We start from the raw sequence: 17,435 nt of genomic DNA on the forward strand, positions 1-17,435 counted from the left end.
TCGCATTTCCCGACTCGGTGCCGATGTTGAATAGCCAGAGGAGACTTCTCGCATCGGTTACCACACGGAACTTAGTGCCTTCGATGTAGTGTCTGAAGTGTTGTATCGCCGATAGAACACCTAGACATTCTTTCTCGACTGCTGAGTACCGTCTTTGAGTCCTGTTAAGCTTCTTACTGAAGTAACTGATCACCTTGGTAACCCCTTCATGCTCCTGCACCAATGCCGCTCCTACTGCTCTATCTGATGCATCCGACTCTATCGTGAAGACCTTGCCGAAGTCTGGGTTCCCCAGGATAGGCGCCGACGTCAAAACCGACTTGAGGTCACGGAACGCTTCTTCGGCCTCTTTGGTCCAGTTGAACTTCTTGTTCTCCTTCGTGAGCAAGTCCGTTATCGGTGCCGTTACCCTACTGTAGTCTTTGATGAAGCGCTGGTAAAACCCTGCCAGGCCCAGCAACCGACGTACGTCCTCTTGGGTTCTCGGCCTCGCGTAGTCCAGAATTGGTTGGATTCGACTACTATCAATCGCTATTCCGTGCTCATTCAACAGGTAGCCCAAGTACATCACTTGTCTCCGGCAAAAACGTGACTTCTCCAGAGATATTGTTAGGCCTGCCCGTTTCAGACGTTCACCTACAATCTCCAGCAGTCGTAGGTGTTCCTCCAGCGTCTCGGTAGCGATGACTATGTCATCGAGGTACACAAATACCTGCGGTTCGAGGTCAAACCCCAGAGCCCTGTCCATTAACCGCGACATAGTGAATGGCGCGTTGATCACACCGAACGGTAGAACTTTGAAGCGGAAAATCCCTTCCGTAGTCCTGAATGCCGTATAGTTCCGACTCTCTTCCTTAAGCGGAATCTGGAAATATGCATCCTTCAAGTCTATGACGGAGAAGTACTTAGCCTTCCCTAAACGCCGAAAGATGTCTTGCATATTTCTCATAGGGTATGAGTCCTTCACCGTCAACTTGTTGATCTTCCTGGAGTCCAAACAGACCCGGACCTTCCCGTTCTTCTTCGGCACTGGTACCAGTGGGTTGGTCCACTCACTGTAGCATTCCTCGATTGCGTCCAGAGCCTTGAACCTCTCTACTTCCTTCTTTATCGCCTCTTGCATGTACGGAGAACACTTGTACATCACCGGATTCCGTGGTTTCGCACCTTCCTTCAGGACGATCTCGTGCTCTATCAAGCTCGTTCTGCCTAACTTCCCCGCTGCTGTTAGCTCGAACCCCTTGATCACGTCCATCAAACGACGTCTCTCATCCGCTGTCAAGTTGTGCTCCGTCTCAATGGTCTCGGGATCCGGAATCGCTTCCGTTGGCTCTTCATACACTGGAATATCCAACGTGTCATCTTCTTCTTCCTGTGTCGCTTCCGGTAACTCGCCTGTAGGCTCTACGGTGAAACAGATGGCGGCTTCACTCGGCCGACTAGGAACAGTTTCCAAGGTCTCTGGGCCTTTCCCTAAATCGATCATCGGTCTAATTCCAAACGCGTCCCAGAAGTCCGCGCCTAAAATTATCTCCCGCGAAATTTCTGGCACTACGATAGTCGGAATTACCTTCGTGACTTCTTTGTACGTGAATGGCATATTCACGAAGCCCCGACACGCGTAATTAGAACCATCCGCAGTGGCCACTCGAATAGCTGCTGGTTGCAACTTCAACCCAAATCTCTCTACCAATTCCACCGAATTCAAAATACTAATTCCTGCCCCCGAGTCTAATAATGCCTCTGTCTCAAAGTCGAAAATCTTCACCCTAATGTGTGGACATTTACTTACCCTAATCCTAATGTGGTACACCTGTAAGAACGGATCGAATGGTTGCTGGGGAACCAACTTTGATATAGGGATGCTCAGTTCCCCTGGTTTGCACCCCTTCCTAGGTTTCCCTGTAGTCCAGTTTCCGGAACGGCTACTGGTCTAGCGCAACGTTCACAAGACCTAATCGTTCTTCCGAGATTTCCACACCCGTAACAGAAGATGTTACGCGGTCTTGGGCACTGTCGCCAACCATGCCCTGATTCTTGGCAGTTCCAACACATCAATCCCGGTAGACCTGTACCGGCGCTCTGCTCCTGCCGATTCGGTTGTTGCTCCCGCGGAGCCGGTCCGTTGAACGATCGGGTCACCGGAGGTCTTCTCTGCGATTGTCCCCTAACGTGGTTTATCGTTGCTTCTTGTAGCTCTTCGTCCTCGGTGTCTTCTTCGGCGGCTTCTATCTGGTTGACTGGTCTGCGCACGAAGTGCTCTGCCATCGGTTGGTGCAGTTGGTGGTCTGCGGCGTCAATGCGGTAATTCAGATCGATCAGATGTTGCAGGTCCCTTACGGGAACGATCGAGATTTTTGACCTATAATGTTGCCGCATATTGTCCCAAATGACCTCGAACTTCCGTCTGCGAGACAACGGCTTGGACAACATCCGGTTCAACTTCTCAATCTCCGAGACGAAAGCTATAAACGACTCCCCTCGCTGCTGCTTCCGCTCCTGTATCTTGGAGCGAATTCCCTGGTCCTTGTTGGGATTTCCGAAACGGTAGGTGATACCGTTCTTGAAGTCTTCCCACGTGACCAGGTCATCAACGTAGGTGAAGAACCAGTCCGATGCAGCTCCCTCCAGCAACATGTGAATATCTCTAAGCAGAATATCCTCCGACACCTCCTCGCGCTCTGCCAGTTTTGACGCTTTGTAGAGGAAGTTCTCAACCGACATTCCTCGAGAATCTCCAGAGAATCTAAGTTTCCACTTCTCAACCCGTCCGTGGCCTCGATCCCGTCTATGCCGACCGCCTCTGGCATCTCGCCGAAACCGTGTCTGTCCGCCGCTTCCACTATCGTACTCATACAGTGAGTCCTCGTAGTTGTCGCGGCTTAGACGGTTCCCGTCCCCTCTCAAGCTCTGTCTGCAGTGCTGTCTAACCGGAAGTTCCTCCTCAGAATCGGTATCGTTCCCCTCGTCTACATAACTTTTTGACTGGTGATCTGTCCAGCGTTGGTGAGTCCCTGGGTTGTTCTGTGGCCGGATCAGTCTGTCTTCCACGTTCGGAATCCTGCTCACCCTATCTCTTCCCTGGTCGCTGTTCCTGGAGTTCGTCAATTCGGCTAAAGCTCTCTTCATCTCCTCCCATTCCGTGCGCGATACCTCAATGGTATCTTTTACCACAGCCCTATCTACCTGCTCACGATGACCATGGTCTTGAAGGCTTCGCTTTGGTACAGCCCCTAACGGACTCAAAACCCCTAATTCCGAAGTTTTACCTCGGCCGGTATCCACTGCACTGTCGGACGCAGGCTTCCCTATCGAAATATTAGGACTGATCTGACCAGCTACTCCTACGGCCCCCTCTGTCTCTTGGAGAATATTGTTGATTCGTTCTTTAAACGGTGACAACGAAGGACCGAACTGGTAGTATTGCATAATTTTCTCAATCCTACGACTAAGTTCTCTCCGCAGTGTTTTCCCTTCTTCAGTACCCGCGATGCACCTCTTAACCCGATAATAATAGTGTATTACTCTCGACTCATATTTTGGCTCTACCTTTCTGGACAGAGCCGTTTCTAGATTTTCAATTCTCGCACTGATATGTTCCGCTTCGTCTAGTATGTCGGTATTTGACCTATAGTTCCTTCCTTCCTTTTGGTCAGATTTGAACAGAAGTCTCAAATGTCTTTGTTTCCCTTGTAGATCTAGTTTGAAAACGTCTTCTGGTTGATCACGAATCGATAATTCGTAATCGATCTCCTCTAAATTGAGATCTTCTGCTCTCGGCAATGATCGATTCATATTGATCGATTTGTATATTTGTACTGTAACTTACGACCAGAAGACAAATGAGCAAAGTTCAACCGCACAAAATACCAAAGAAGGCACGAGTTGCTTTAACGAAAAACAAATCAGGGAGGCTATTACAGTTTCAATAGCGTTTTAATATTGAGGAAAAAAAATTGAAACAATAAATAAATATGAAGAATACTTGTATAAACATCGATATGAAATAGTTGAACTACATATACATAAATAAGCACATGAGAAATATTAAATTATGTATAATGTAAATTAATCAAACTATTCACGTTTGTTGAAATAAACGATACACTAATAAAAATAGAAAATAAACAAATAATTGTACAAAGATTGAGAAATTACTAGAAGATGAATAAGTTAAACAAGTCACGTTCCCTTAGACAAATTTTACATACAAATATTACTACAAATTACAAAATTAAATTTTCACTTTCCAGTTACACCAAAATCAAAAAATGCCTTGTATTGTTGGGCGCCAAATGGGTCTTTCGTATCTTCTGTAGTACTGCGGATAGTTTAACGCAGCCAGTCAGCTTCTTTCCCCTGTTCCAAAAATTAACCCATTCCCCGGAAGGGTCTCAGGCCGGGCAAACCTGCAAACTGTTGGGTGGTCTCCTTTAGGAGTGGCGCTTAAGCCACCCACTTACGAACGGGAAAGCGCGACAGGCTGGCGGGTTATATTTGGCGCCCAACGTGGGGCGCCAAATATAACCCGCCAGCCTGTCGCGCTTTCCCGTTCGTAAGTGGGTGGCTTAAGCGCCACTCCTAAAGGAGACCACCCAACAGTTTGCAGGTTTGCCCGGCCTGAGACCCTTCCGGGGAATGGGTTAATTTTTGGAACAGGGGAAAGAAGCTGACTGGCTGCGTTAAACTATCCGCAGTACTACAGAAGATACGAAAGACCACAATGCCCTAGAAGTCTCAAGTGCAAAAACCTTAAATGCTTCAAAACCTAAAATCAACTGGGCGGGGTTTATCATCACCGGCCAGCTAGAAAGTCTCTCCAAATCGAACTACTTTCAATTCGAGAGGGTCAAAGGTCGATTTCGGGCCGACTTACCCCGTACAACAAAATCAAACTACAAGGAAACGATCACGAACTACATGAAAATTCTTCACAAGACACTAATTTCTCGGTACTCTACACATTGACGGAAAACGTTTGGGAACTACTGTTGCATTTATTAAACGACACTACAAATGTTCTTACATGCTATAAAAGCACCAAAACGCAAAGCTTTATTCAAACGAACTGATTTTAGTACCTACACATATTTATTCTTCGATCGATCTTTCTTTACATGTTTGCCTAGGCCTTCCTTTCCCCTTCTACAATTCCCTAGTGTGTGTTTCCGTTCTACCTCGCTATCGTACTACTAATGCACGGCGGCGCCGGCGACGTTTCTCCTACAGCTGCGAGTGTGTGATCTGTTCGTTCGGTGTCGTACGGTTTGGGTATCAGTGTGTGTTCTTCGATTGCAAAACAGATCCCATTCAGAGATCGAGACGGTTACGGGCTGTCGATTGTGCCGTATTGTCTCATGCGCATGGACGACACAAACGAATAGCATGCATGCTTGGTACTTACGTTGACTCTACCATGGATTTACGAGGTTGGGGTGGATTGTGGGTGGATTGCGCGGTGACGCGCGACGTCGGTGGGCACACGGAGTGATCTTTGGCCTACTCCGGCCCGGGTTGAACGCGCGATCCGACGGTTCGCGCTTAATCCTTCCACCACTTGGAACGTGGGCTTATGCGTGAACGCGGCACATGCGTTCGAGCGTCCTACGGAACAATGGTTGACTGTTGCTCTCCGACGCGAAAAAACGATGGCGGCCTGCCTGTCCAGGGCGCGTATCTTGACGTGACGCGACCCTCTTCCGGCCACGTGTGCCCCGGGAATCCTCCGAAGTCGAAAGGTGGGGTCAAGAGCGGTTTCTGGCTAATGGTGGTGTGCCGGCGATAGCCTTTGCTGCCACGATTCTGTCAAGAGAATTTCACACACTGGTTGGTTACGACCCCCAATCACCTGTTCGAATCTCACTAGCTTACCCGTGATTCACAATGTACAACACACACACCCACTTTACAGTTGTCACTAACTAGCTAACTGGGAACTGAACTAGCACTAAGGGAAAGGGAAATCAATTAGTTATCCTACTAAGAACTTTCATGCAGTTTCTTATTAACCTATTTCAACACACCACGACGCGGGACAAGGAAATGACCACTCTTGCCTCTTCCACAATTCGAATCGAAGTGGACGATCAAGTCTGGGATTAGTCCTCAGATAGGCCGCTAATTTGTGACCTTCGGCTTCGAGGTCGCGAACTTGGACGAAGTCCAATTCCGCGAGTGCAACATTCTCAGAATTTGCACCCGAAACTTCAAAGGCATTGTGACCTCTCTTTCCAACGGCCGCCTTAAAACCTTCAGTCAGATTCTCTCCCCAAGTTCGGTAGGAGTGCGCAAAACCGAACGGGAAAGGTCAATGGATCCTGAAAGGATTTTGGGACAGGTCGATGCCCGCCGATGGCATCACAAATTGCGCGCATTCAATTTAGCTGGCTTGGGTCCATTGCATTTGGGCGCGTGTAACTGGATATAGGGAACTCATTTGGGCAAGCGTATGCCAATTGCAACTCTTGAAGATAGAGATCTTTGTGCGGTGAATCAATTTTGAATTTAAATGGAAAAAACGAATGAACATGCAACATAATTAATTTGAAAAAGATTTAATATATTTTACAGTGAACATTTATAAATAGAAAAGCATACTTGTTACAGTATGACAAATTCGTACCTTAGACAGTACTGCCACCTAGTACATTTTCGGTCTATAGATATTAGAGTGGGTCATCGTTTATATGGAAAAATGAAAAACTCAATGGTATCCCATCAGATCAAAGCTTTCTTGATCCCATTTCAGGACCCAAATGAGTGTGCAAAATTTGGGCACGATCGGTTATGTCTACGTTTTGCGCATCGCGTTTGAAGTTTGTATGGGGTTTTACATGGGAAAACACCCTTTTTTGCATTTCTCTCATAACAAGCTCGAATTTTACTAAAACTGTATAACTGATAAAGTGAAAACATAGCCTAGAGTGTCCTGAAAAACTTTGTCGAAGACCGCAAAGTGATCTGATGCTTATGAAAAAAGTTATAGCGTTGGCATTGCTTGGTAAAACAGCATGATTTTGTTGCTATTGTTATTCCTTTACATGTTAAAACATAAACACATGCATGCGGTTCGTTGGTGATAAATATTTTCACAAGCATCGGATCGCTTGGCGGTCTTCAACGAAGTTTTTCAGAACATCCTAAGCTATCATTTTACAGTATCGGTTAAAAAGTTTCAGACAAACTTTTTCAACTTATGGCTAAAATACAAAAAAGTATGTTTTCCCATACAAAATCCCATACAAATTTCAATTGCAATGCGCAAAGTGTAGACGTAACCGATCGTGCTCAAATTTTGCACAGATACTCAGGACCCGAAACGGAACCAAATAAGCTTTGATCTGAGGAAACGGTTCCGATGACTCACACTAATAGATATATTATATTATATTAAACGTTGATGTGGAATCTCAAATGTAAGTCGTAACACAGTTGGTGCTCAAAAGTCATTGTTTATCCAGAAAATTATTTGTTTACTTCCCGTCTACTACGATAGTGATTCACAGCCCTCTTTAATCAGTGCCTATTTCCGTTTCGTATCAAATTTTACGTTTTTTTTGCATCATTGATACTACTATTAGTCGTAGAACTACATACAGGGAATAGACAAAATGATCGGGACAGGCAATATTTTCACTTTTCAAAAAATGTTCAACTAGCTGTAACTTTTCGAAAAGTGCATCAAATATTCTCAAATTTTTACTGTGAGTTTAGTTGATGAAGTTGATGTTTTCCAGAATTCATTATATAAGTCATGAATGGTCAAAATTTCATTGCAATCGGTTTATTGAATCCGGAGATATAACAGCTCAAAGTTGGCTATCGGATAACTTTTCCTTTTTCAAGAATCTTTATAACTTCGTGAAAAATGGCCCGATCTTTCCCAAATTTTGACCGCTAATACACAACTAGTTAATGAACTTACAGTATAAATTTGAAAATATTCAATGCACTTTTCGAAAAGTTACAGCTAATTGAACATTTTTTGAAAAGTGAAAATTTTGCCTGTTCCGATCATTTTGTCTATTCCCTGTACCTGTTCTTGGTATTCTGGCGAACGATTGTGATGGCGTGCTCCCACACTTGTCACTCAAGTGTGATGTGAAGTGTGGTTTACCCGGTTTACCGCCCTTTACAAACACGCTATAGATATTTGCCAAGCGGTAGTGAGGTGACGGCAAGTTTGAACGAAGCAGCTTACGAACAGTCCACGGGCGGCACGCGTTTGCTAATTTATTGCAGTAAAACAGCTAGGCAGTATTCAATGTGCATATGGTGATTCGCAAACAATTCGAATGCACGTGATTTGTTGGAGCTGGATGCGATATAACGCTGTATAGGTATCTGCCAGTACAATCGAATCAGCTGCTATTTAATGCCGTGTTTGAGTATTTTGTGTGATTATAGTTAGGGGTTTAGTATTTTCATAAAATTATATTTTTATATTGATCTTGGACAATTGTTCATGTTTCTTTTTTTTTGCATAGGCTGAATCGTGTCCATGGGAGTTTTATGAAAAATATATCATGACGATTTATCAATTCCAGCCACTGCCGGTATAAATTTCGATTCGCTTACATCACCAATTGCTAATGGTGATTAATTATGGAAAATTAATGATGTCGTCGATATACACTTCTTACCAGGGACAGTGAAATAAGAAAATAACAAAATGGCATTTTCCATCCCAGGACATAAAAGGGGGTTGGTAGTTTTTCACGTGACAAATTAAGGTGCTTCGGTGCCTATAAAGTAATGTGGTATAACAAAATAGCCTCACGCCAAATGTGTTTAATTTATTTAGGTTAATATATGGTATGGTTTTTGCTCCACATCGCTTATTCGATTCGTAATTAGATTCTATGCCTACTTCCAAAAGTTGAGCTCATTTGGTTGAAAATTGAGACTGCACAAGTCCTTCAAAGTTTGTATGGCAATTACTATGGGAAAACGATGTTTTTCATTCAATCTACCGTAGTATTTTCCCAAGTGCCCTAGAGCGTTAGTTGACCCTTGGTACTTCTAGGCTACTCTATCAGCTACAACTTGGCCGAAGATAGCATTCAAATCGCGTGCCTTATTAATTGGTTACCGATTTTTATCCAGAATTGAAATCTTTACTCATGATGGTTAAACTAATCGATGGGCATCACTGCATTTTGCAGTGAAACATAGTAGCCATGATTTCAGTGTGCTATCTTTGGCGCCATATGCAGCAATGTTGCCTACTCGGAAGCTGGAGGATCATTGCTAAAGTTCGCCCAGATGGATACAAATCGATAACTAATTAATGAGGCGTCCGATTTGAATGCGTTCTTTGGCATAGTTGTAGCTGATAGAGTAACCTAGAAGGACCAAGGGTCAATTAACGATCTAGGGCACTTGGGAAAATACCACGGTCGATTGAATGAAAAACATCGTTTTCCCATAGTGATTCCCATACAAACTTTAAGCCCTTCAGTCTGTGCAGTCTCAATTTTCAACCAAATGAGCTCAAATTTTGAAAGAAGGCATAGAATCTGGTTACGAATCGAATAAGCGGTGCCGAGCAAAAACGATTTTTTGAACCACGCTAATGGTACATCACAATAGAATTAGACTCTTGTTAGCTTAGATAGTACACGAAGCAACGGAAGCATTTAAAAGTGTTTATCAGCTAAAACTTCGAAGTTGCGTGCGTCAAGCCAATTTTGAGTAGGTAGATGACATCGATGTTTTGTTGGATTATTCTCGATTACTTTCATGTAGAAAAGCAACTTAGTAGTGAGCTATTATTACCCAAGTTCCTGAGGTAGGGACAATTTGCAAAACAAGGACAAATTTAGGATCGGGTGGTGAAAGTTTGGGTACACAGCTACGGTTTTACTAACGCTTGATGGCGCTCAGCAAGTAGGTATAACAAAAAAAGCAATTATTAATGCAATTAAGTGGCAATATTCCGAAAAACTAGATTTTACAAAAAAAAACTGATGTTAGTGGGAAATTTACTAATTGAAATGAAATTTGTGATGAAGTTACTCGTCCTATCGGCGAGACTTGAACTCACGACTCCTACTCATTATAGCAGTCTTCCCAAACGAACACCGAACTCGCTAAGTACTGCTGTATTTAAACTCCGCCTGTACTCTGACTTGGTGTTTAAACCGCAACACACAAATCTGTACCCAAACGTGTACACTCCGACCTTATTTTACGTCCACTTTTTTTACGCCGAATTAGTTTACGTCCACTTTTTTACGTCCAAAATTTAGATTAACGTCCATTTCAATCATTGCTCAAATTATCAAATAGTTTTTCTAAATAGACACAAATAATGCTCTGTAAAGTTTGAAAGGACAACAAAAGCTAACCAGTGATAGCTTCGGTTGTTATTATTTACACTTTTAGATGGCAACACTGTTCTAATAGAGTCATATATTGCTAAATATATACATATGAATGTGCACAATATATCAGACTTTTCAGCATAACTTATATGGGTGTCAATTCATATTTTCGACAATATTGTAGTACACCTCGTTTGCAGTACATTGTTCCACACTCCGACATAACAATTCTGCTATTGCTGGCAACACTGACCATGCAGATTTATATAAAGCTCAATATCTCAAATCCGGTGTGAGATAGGCAATTCGAATGTTCGACAATGTTGTAGTGCACCCCATTTACAGTGGATTATTTCACACTGTGATATAAAAAATCTGTTATTGCTGGCAACACTGTCCATGCATATTTAAATAATGCTCAATATCTCAAATCCGGTGTGAGATAGGCAATTCGAATGTTTGGCAATGTTGTAGTGCACCTCATTTACAGATCATTATTTCGCACTGTGATACAAAAATTCTGTTATTGCTGGCAACACTGACCATGCAGATTTATATAAAGCTCAATATCTCAAATCCGATGTGAGATAGGCAATTCGAATGTTCGACAATGTTGTAGTGCACCTCATTTACAGTGGATTATTTCACACTGTGATACAAAAATTCTGTTATTGCTGGCAACACTGACCATGCAGATTTAAATAATGCTCAATATCTCAAATCCGGTGTGAGATAGGCAATTCGAATGTTCGACAATGTTGTAGTGCACCTCATTTACAGTGGATTATTTCACACTGTGATATAAAAATTCTGTTATTGCTGGCAACACTGACCATGCAGATATAAATAATGCTCAATATCTCAAATCCGATGTGAGATAGGCAATTCGAATGTTCGACAATGTTGTAGTGCACCTCATTTACAGAGCATTATTTCGCACTGTGATACAAAAATTCTGTTATTGCTGGCAACACTGACCATGCAGATTTATATAAAGCTCAATATCTCAAATCCGGTGTGAGATAGGCAATTCGAATGTTCGACAATGTTGTAGTGCACCTCATTAACAGAGCATTATTTCGCACTTTGATACAAAAATTCTGTTATTGCTGGCAACACTGACCATGCAGATTTAAATAATGCTCAATATCTCAAATCCGATGTGAGATAGGCAATTCGAATGTTCGACAATGTTGTAGTGCACCTCATTTACAGTGGATTATTTCGCACTGTGATACAAAAATTCTGTTATTGCTGGCAACACTGACCATGCAGATTTAAATAATGCTCAATATCTCAAATCCGGTGTGAGATAGGCAGTTCGAATGTTCGGCAATGTTGTAGTGCACCTCATTTACAGAGCATTATTTCGCACTGTGATACAAAAATTCTGTTATTGCTGAAAAAACTGACCATGCAGATTTATATAAAGCTCAATATCTCAAATCCGGTGTGAGATAGGCAATTCGAATGTTCGACAATTTTGTAGTGCACTTCATTTACAGTGCATTGTTTCACACTGTGATATAAAAAATCTGTTATTACAGGCAACACTGACCATGCAGATTTAGAAAAAGCTCACTATATGAAATCCGGTGTGAGATAGGCAATTCATATGTTCGACAATGTTGCAGTGCACCTCATTTACAGTGCATTATATCCAACTGTGATACAACAATTCTGTTATTGGAGCGGACCTGGTGTGATGGTTAGAACACTTGACTATCACGCCGAGGACCTGGGATCGAATTCCACTCCCGACAAACTCGCAAAATGTGAGTTCTTCCTTCGGAAGGGAAGTAAAGCGTGGGTCCCGAGATGAACTAGCCTAGGGCTAAAAATCTCGTTAATACAGATACAAAAAAAAAAAAAAAAATTCTGTTATTTCTGGCAACACTAACCATGCAGATTTATATAAAGCTCAATCTCTCAAATCCGGTATGAGATAGGCAATCTGAATGTTCGACAATGTTGTAGTGCACCTCATTTACAGTGTGTTATTTCACACTGTGATACAAAAATTCTGTTATTACTGGCAACACTGACCATGCAGATTTAGATAAAGTTAAAAATATCAATTCAGGTGTGAGATAGGCAATTCGAATGTTCGACAATGTTGTAATGCACCTCATTTGCAGTGCATTGTTACACAAAAATATAATACGAGGGCCTCCTTTTCAGATCCTTCGGTCATTAAAAAAAACTCACATGATTACAAATCGCATCCGAGAGCTACGAGTTACGCCACCCAAGGAAGTCTTGAATATCGTCCATTTTTCCTGTTCATGAGCATGTATCTCATCGGTCAATTACCAAATTCCAGATCGGATCGCTATGTAAAATTTGTATGCGTGTTGGTAACTACACCATTAAGAAATGTAAACATGAAAAATCTCAAAAAATCGATTTTCACCGGGATACTCACACGGTTATTGAAAAAGCTTTTTTCGACTTCTGCGCGTGGACAAATCACGAGTACCAAAACCAAAAAACAAAAGCTCGTTTTTACTCCCAGCCTACTATGGCATGAGATACTGCTTACGTGCATGCAAATGGGGTCTCCAGTTACCCTAGTGGTTGAGGCTATGGATCGCCAAACCGGGGAAGGTAGGTTTGATTCCCGTTCCGGTCGGGAAAATTTTCTCGACTCCCTGGGGATAGTGCTGTGCTTGCCTCACAATATACAAATTCATGCAATGGCAGGCAAAGAAAGTCCTTCAATTAATAACTGTGGAAGTGCTCAAAGAACACTAAGTTGAAGAGAGGCAGGCCAAGTTCCAGTGGGAACGTAGAGCCATAAAAAGAAGAAGAAGCATGTAAAGAAAACCAACTAATTGTATTCACAAGTGGAACTGGAACGTTATTTGTACGATGGCGCGAACATTATCACGCATACCGATACCATGTGAAATCATGTTGGTGCTGCCAACACTGGCCATCTGATTCTGTCACATCCACCCAAAAACTGTTCGCTCGTAATTCCTTAAAATAAGATTCATTGGGATTGCCAAGGAAGCTCTGAAACGGTCTACGCTTAATGGATGTTGGAGAGCAATTTGGCCCACATGTTTTTCCAAGAACGAAACAGAAGTAGATATGGATGCCACAATCCTCAAAATCTGCCATGCTGTAGGAAAGGAAGGATTTGAGAATCTTGAAAAGAAAGATTTGGAGGAACTGATGATCGACAACCCTCTCGACGATGATGAACTGATGGAGTTACTGATTGAATCGGAAGAAAATTTTGGAGACGCAAAGAAAGAAAGCGAGGTATGTGGGCAGGAATTCAACCAGACTAAGCTTGGTGAACTTCTTAAAATGGCAGAAAAGATGGGCGACATGGCCTTGGATGAGGACCTTGATGTTGAACGAGCCGTGCAATTTCGGGCTGATTTGCGGAGAGTGACGCTTCGGTATAATCAGCTTTTCAAACAGCAGTCAGTTACTGTTTTGGCTGCCAAAAATTGCTCGGTCGATGAAGAGAGAATGGGTTAACTAAAATAAGGGCAGTTGTACGATTAAGTTGTTTATTTTTTTATTTTCTGTCAACACTGGATTTAAAGCGAAAGAGAACAATAAAAGAAATTTTCCATTCATATTTTTTGCTTCACTACTTAATACACCTTGAAACGTATACAGAAGGCATCACGGTCAACCGATAAACAAATAGTTCTTATCCTTCTGAACAAGGTATTCGAAGACGGCACTTTTCTATCTACTCTCGACCCCAAAATTTGAAAGTCTGGAACTTTATTTGATGATCACATTTTTAATTTTTTTTTTGTATATTTTAACTACTGCTAATTTTACACTTTGATGATTACCACCACCTAGCGGCGAAATCACCAACTAATTGGTAAATCAACAGAATGCTCTTATCCTTCTGAACAACTTTGCCGAAAATGGCACTTTTGTATCTGCTTTGGATCGCGAGATAGAAAAGTCTCAAATTCTACTTGATAACTAGCGCCACCTAGCGGTGAAATCTCCAACTAATTGATAAATCAAGAGAATGCTTTTATATTTCTGAACAACTTTGCCGAAGACGGCACATTTCTATCTGCTTTGGATCACGAGTTAGAGACGTCTAAAACATTACTTGTTAACTAGCGCCACCTAGCGGCGGAATTTCCATCTAATTGGTAAAACAACAGAATGCTCTTATACTTCCGAAAAACTTTTCTATCTGCTTTGGATCACGAGTTGAAGAAGTCTAAAACTTAACTTGTTAACCAGCGCGACCTAGCGGCAAAATTTCCAACTAATTGATAAATCAACAGAATGCTTTTATACTTCTGAACAACTTTACCGAAGACGGCACATTTCTATCTGCTTTGGATCACGAGTTAGAGACGTCTAAAACTTCACTTGATAACTAGCGCCACCTAGCGGCGAAATCTCCAACTAATTGGTAAATCAACAGAATGCTCTTATCCTTCTGAACAACTTTGCCGAAGACGGCACTTTTCTATCTGCTTTGGATCGCGAGATAGAAAAGTCTAAAACTTCACTTGATAACTAGCGCCACCTAGCGGCGAAATCTCCAACTAATTGGTAAATTAACATAATGCTCTTATTCTTCTGAACAACTTTGCCGAAGACGGCACTTTTCTATCTGCTTTGGATCACGAGTTAAGGAAGTCTAAAACTTTACTTGGTAACTACGTTTACCGGTGCCTTGAAGCAACACCCCCCCAGATAATGGACTATTTTATGTAGATCGATCAGTGTTGCCATCTGAGGTCAAAATTTCGAACAGTGAATGGCCACACATGATAGCCCTTGGTCAGTACTCAAACTTTGCTGAACACATGGAGAAGGTAAACTTGCATCTAACATTGGTATTTTGACGAAATTAGGTAAGTACTGTGATTTTTTTTACGTCCAATTTGATTTACGCCCCCCCGATAGTGGACGTAAAATAAGGACGGAGTGTACTTATGTTCAGAGTTCGTTCCAAACACAAGTACGAACATATGTACAGTACACGTGTATCGCACGAAACGAAGTGGGAAGCGATCGTGCAAAAAAGAACTTTCTCGAACGACGATTGGCAGTTCGGCACCACTCGTTTACCAATCGGAAAGCCGCTTCGGGTTTCATTCGCGGTTTTCGCTCGGTTCGATTTTTGTTTTGTACTTCTGTACGTACACAAGTTTTGTACTTGAGTACTCTTTGGCACGGAGTACCCTAGCAAACACGGGTACTCCGATGTTTGGCGTTTGATGTTCAACACCAGTGCGGGAAATCGTACCGAAGTTGAACATGTGTTGCGTTCGTGGGAAGACTGCATTATAGCCTTGCGCGTTATCACTACACTACGAGAAGACTCGAACTATTAATGCTCCTAATAACTATTTTGAAGAAAATCCTTCACGTTGCTCTCTATTTTCGGAGTTTCCATTAAGCGTTGTGTCTATTTATTTTCAGATCTTCCCATCTGGAACTACGATGGAAGCTCGTGTTACCAAGCCGAGGGACACAATTCCGACGTCTACCTACATCCGGTGGCGATCTTCAAGGACCCCATGCGTCCGGGCAACAACATTCTGGTCATGTGCGAAACATATCGGTTCGATGGCACACCAACTGAGTCGAACAAACGCCGCACGTGCCGTGAGGTGTGCGACAAGGTAGCAGATCAGCATCCTTGGTTCGGAATCGAACAGGAGTACACATTGCTGGACATCGACGGCCGGCCTCTGGGATGGCCCAGGAATGGCTTCCCAGGACCACAGGGCCCATACTACTGCGGTGTTGGAGCTAATAAGGTTTACGCACGGGACATCGTGGATGCCCACTATCGGGCCTGCCTATACGCCGGTATCAAGATCTGCGGTACCAACGCTGAAGTTATGCCTGCCCAATGGGAATACCAGGTGGGACCGTGCGAGGGTATCTCAATTGGCGACGAACTGTGGGTGTCCCGCTTCCTACTTCACCGTATTTCCGAAGAGTTTGGCGTAAGTCTACAGGACACTTCATTGATAAGATCTTTGCAACTACAATAATCTGCTCTATAACTCTAGATTGTTGCCACTCTGGACCCGAAACCGATGGTCGGTGACTGGAACGGTGCCGGCGCCCACACCAACGTATCAACGAAGGCCACGCGAGAGGAAGGGGGCATCGCGGAGATCGAAAGTGCCATCGCCAAGCTGTCCAAGTGCCACGAGCGTCACATCCGGGCCTACGATCCTCGCCAGGGTAAGGACAACGAGCGTCGCCTAACGGGAAAGCACGAAACCAGTTCAATCTTCGATTTCAATGCCGGTAAGTGTGATCATTCGTTGGAACCTTAATGACCCAGACAATAAAAAAATCGGTAATCGACAGGTGTGGCTAATCGTGGAGCATCAGTGCGTATTCCGCGCGGCGTCGCCGACGAAGGCAAGGGTTACTTTGAGGACCGTCGCCCAAGCTCCAACTGTGATCCGTACAGCGTCGTGGAGGCCATTCTCAGAACGATCTGCCTGGACGAATAGAGCTGTTTCGCGTCTTTAAGTTGTCTAATTTTTTAAGACCTAAACACACAAATCCAACCAAGATGAACCGGTGCATTCTATTGTAACTAATGACAATGTTTTCTGTTTTTAAATCATAACATGTTATTTATGTTTCTGTTACGTTGCGAGAAATTGTTTAAAGAGAGCTATTGTGTTAGAATTATATTTTATCAGAGCATGAGCACGACAACCAAAAACCTATATTGATGGGGACACAGTGAAGTCTCCTGCAAAAATAGTAAAAATCATCAATTACATGGAAGAGTATTTCTCGTACAACGTAAATAAAGTATCTATTGTAAGAAAAAATAATAATCAACGTGCATCATTTCGAAAGAAAGCATTTTTTTTAATAATCGTAGCGGAAACACGCAAAAACTTTGGATCTGCCTTAGACCGTCTTTTCAATATTTTTTCTTCTTCTATTTATCTCCATTGTCTCAAAATCGAATGCCTTAGTTCTCATACGGGAATAAAGGAATATAACAGGATAAAGCTATGTTGTTATAACGATTCTCATGTCAACGCTTGTTATAAAGGTATTAGCAGGTAAAATAACGAAAATCCTAACAAACTTTGCCCAACTGGAGCAAAATTGTAACTA

The 17,435-nt window shown here is 42.7% G+C and overlaps 1 protein-coding gene across 1 annotated transcript; it reads left to right on the plus strand.

Annotated features, from left to right (window-relative positions):
* The first annotated feature begins 15,730 nt into the window (after positions 1-15,730).
* LOC115267077 (glutamine synthetase 2 cytoplasmic) lies at positions 15,731-17,146 on the plus strand. Its single transcript, XM_029873928.2, has 3 exons — positions 15,731-16,288; positions 16,355-16,598; positions 16,662-17,146. The coding sequence occupies exons 1-3, from the start codon at positions 15,854-15,856 to the stop codon at positions 16,808-16,810; spliced, it is 828 nt and encodes a 275-aa protein (XP_029729788.2). The 5' UTR covers positions 15,731-15,853; the 3' UTR covers positions 16,811-17,146.
* Positions 17,147-17,435: the final 289 nt, after the last annotated feature.

The sequence above is a fragment of the Aedes albopictus genome, chromosome 1 (assembly GCF_035046485.1).
Source record: "Aedes albopictus strain Foshan chromosome 1, AalbF5, whole genome shotgun sequence".
Taxonomy (NCBI): Eukaryota; Metazoa; Arthropoda; class Insecta; order Diptera; family Culicidae; genus Aedes; species Aedes albopictus.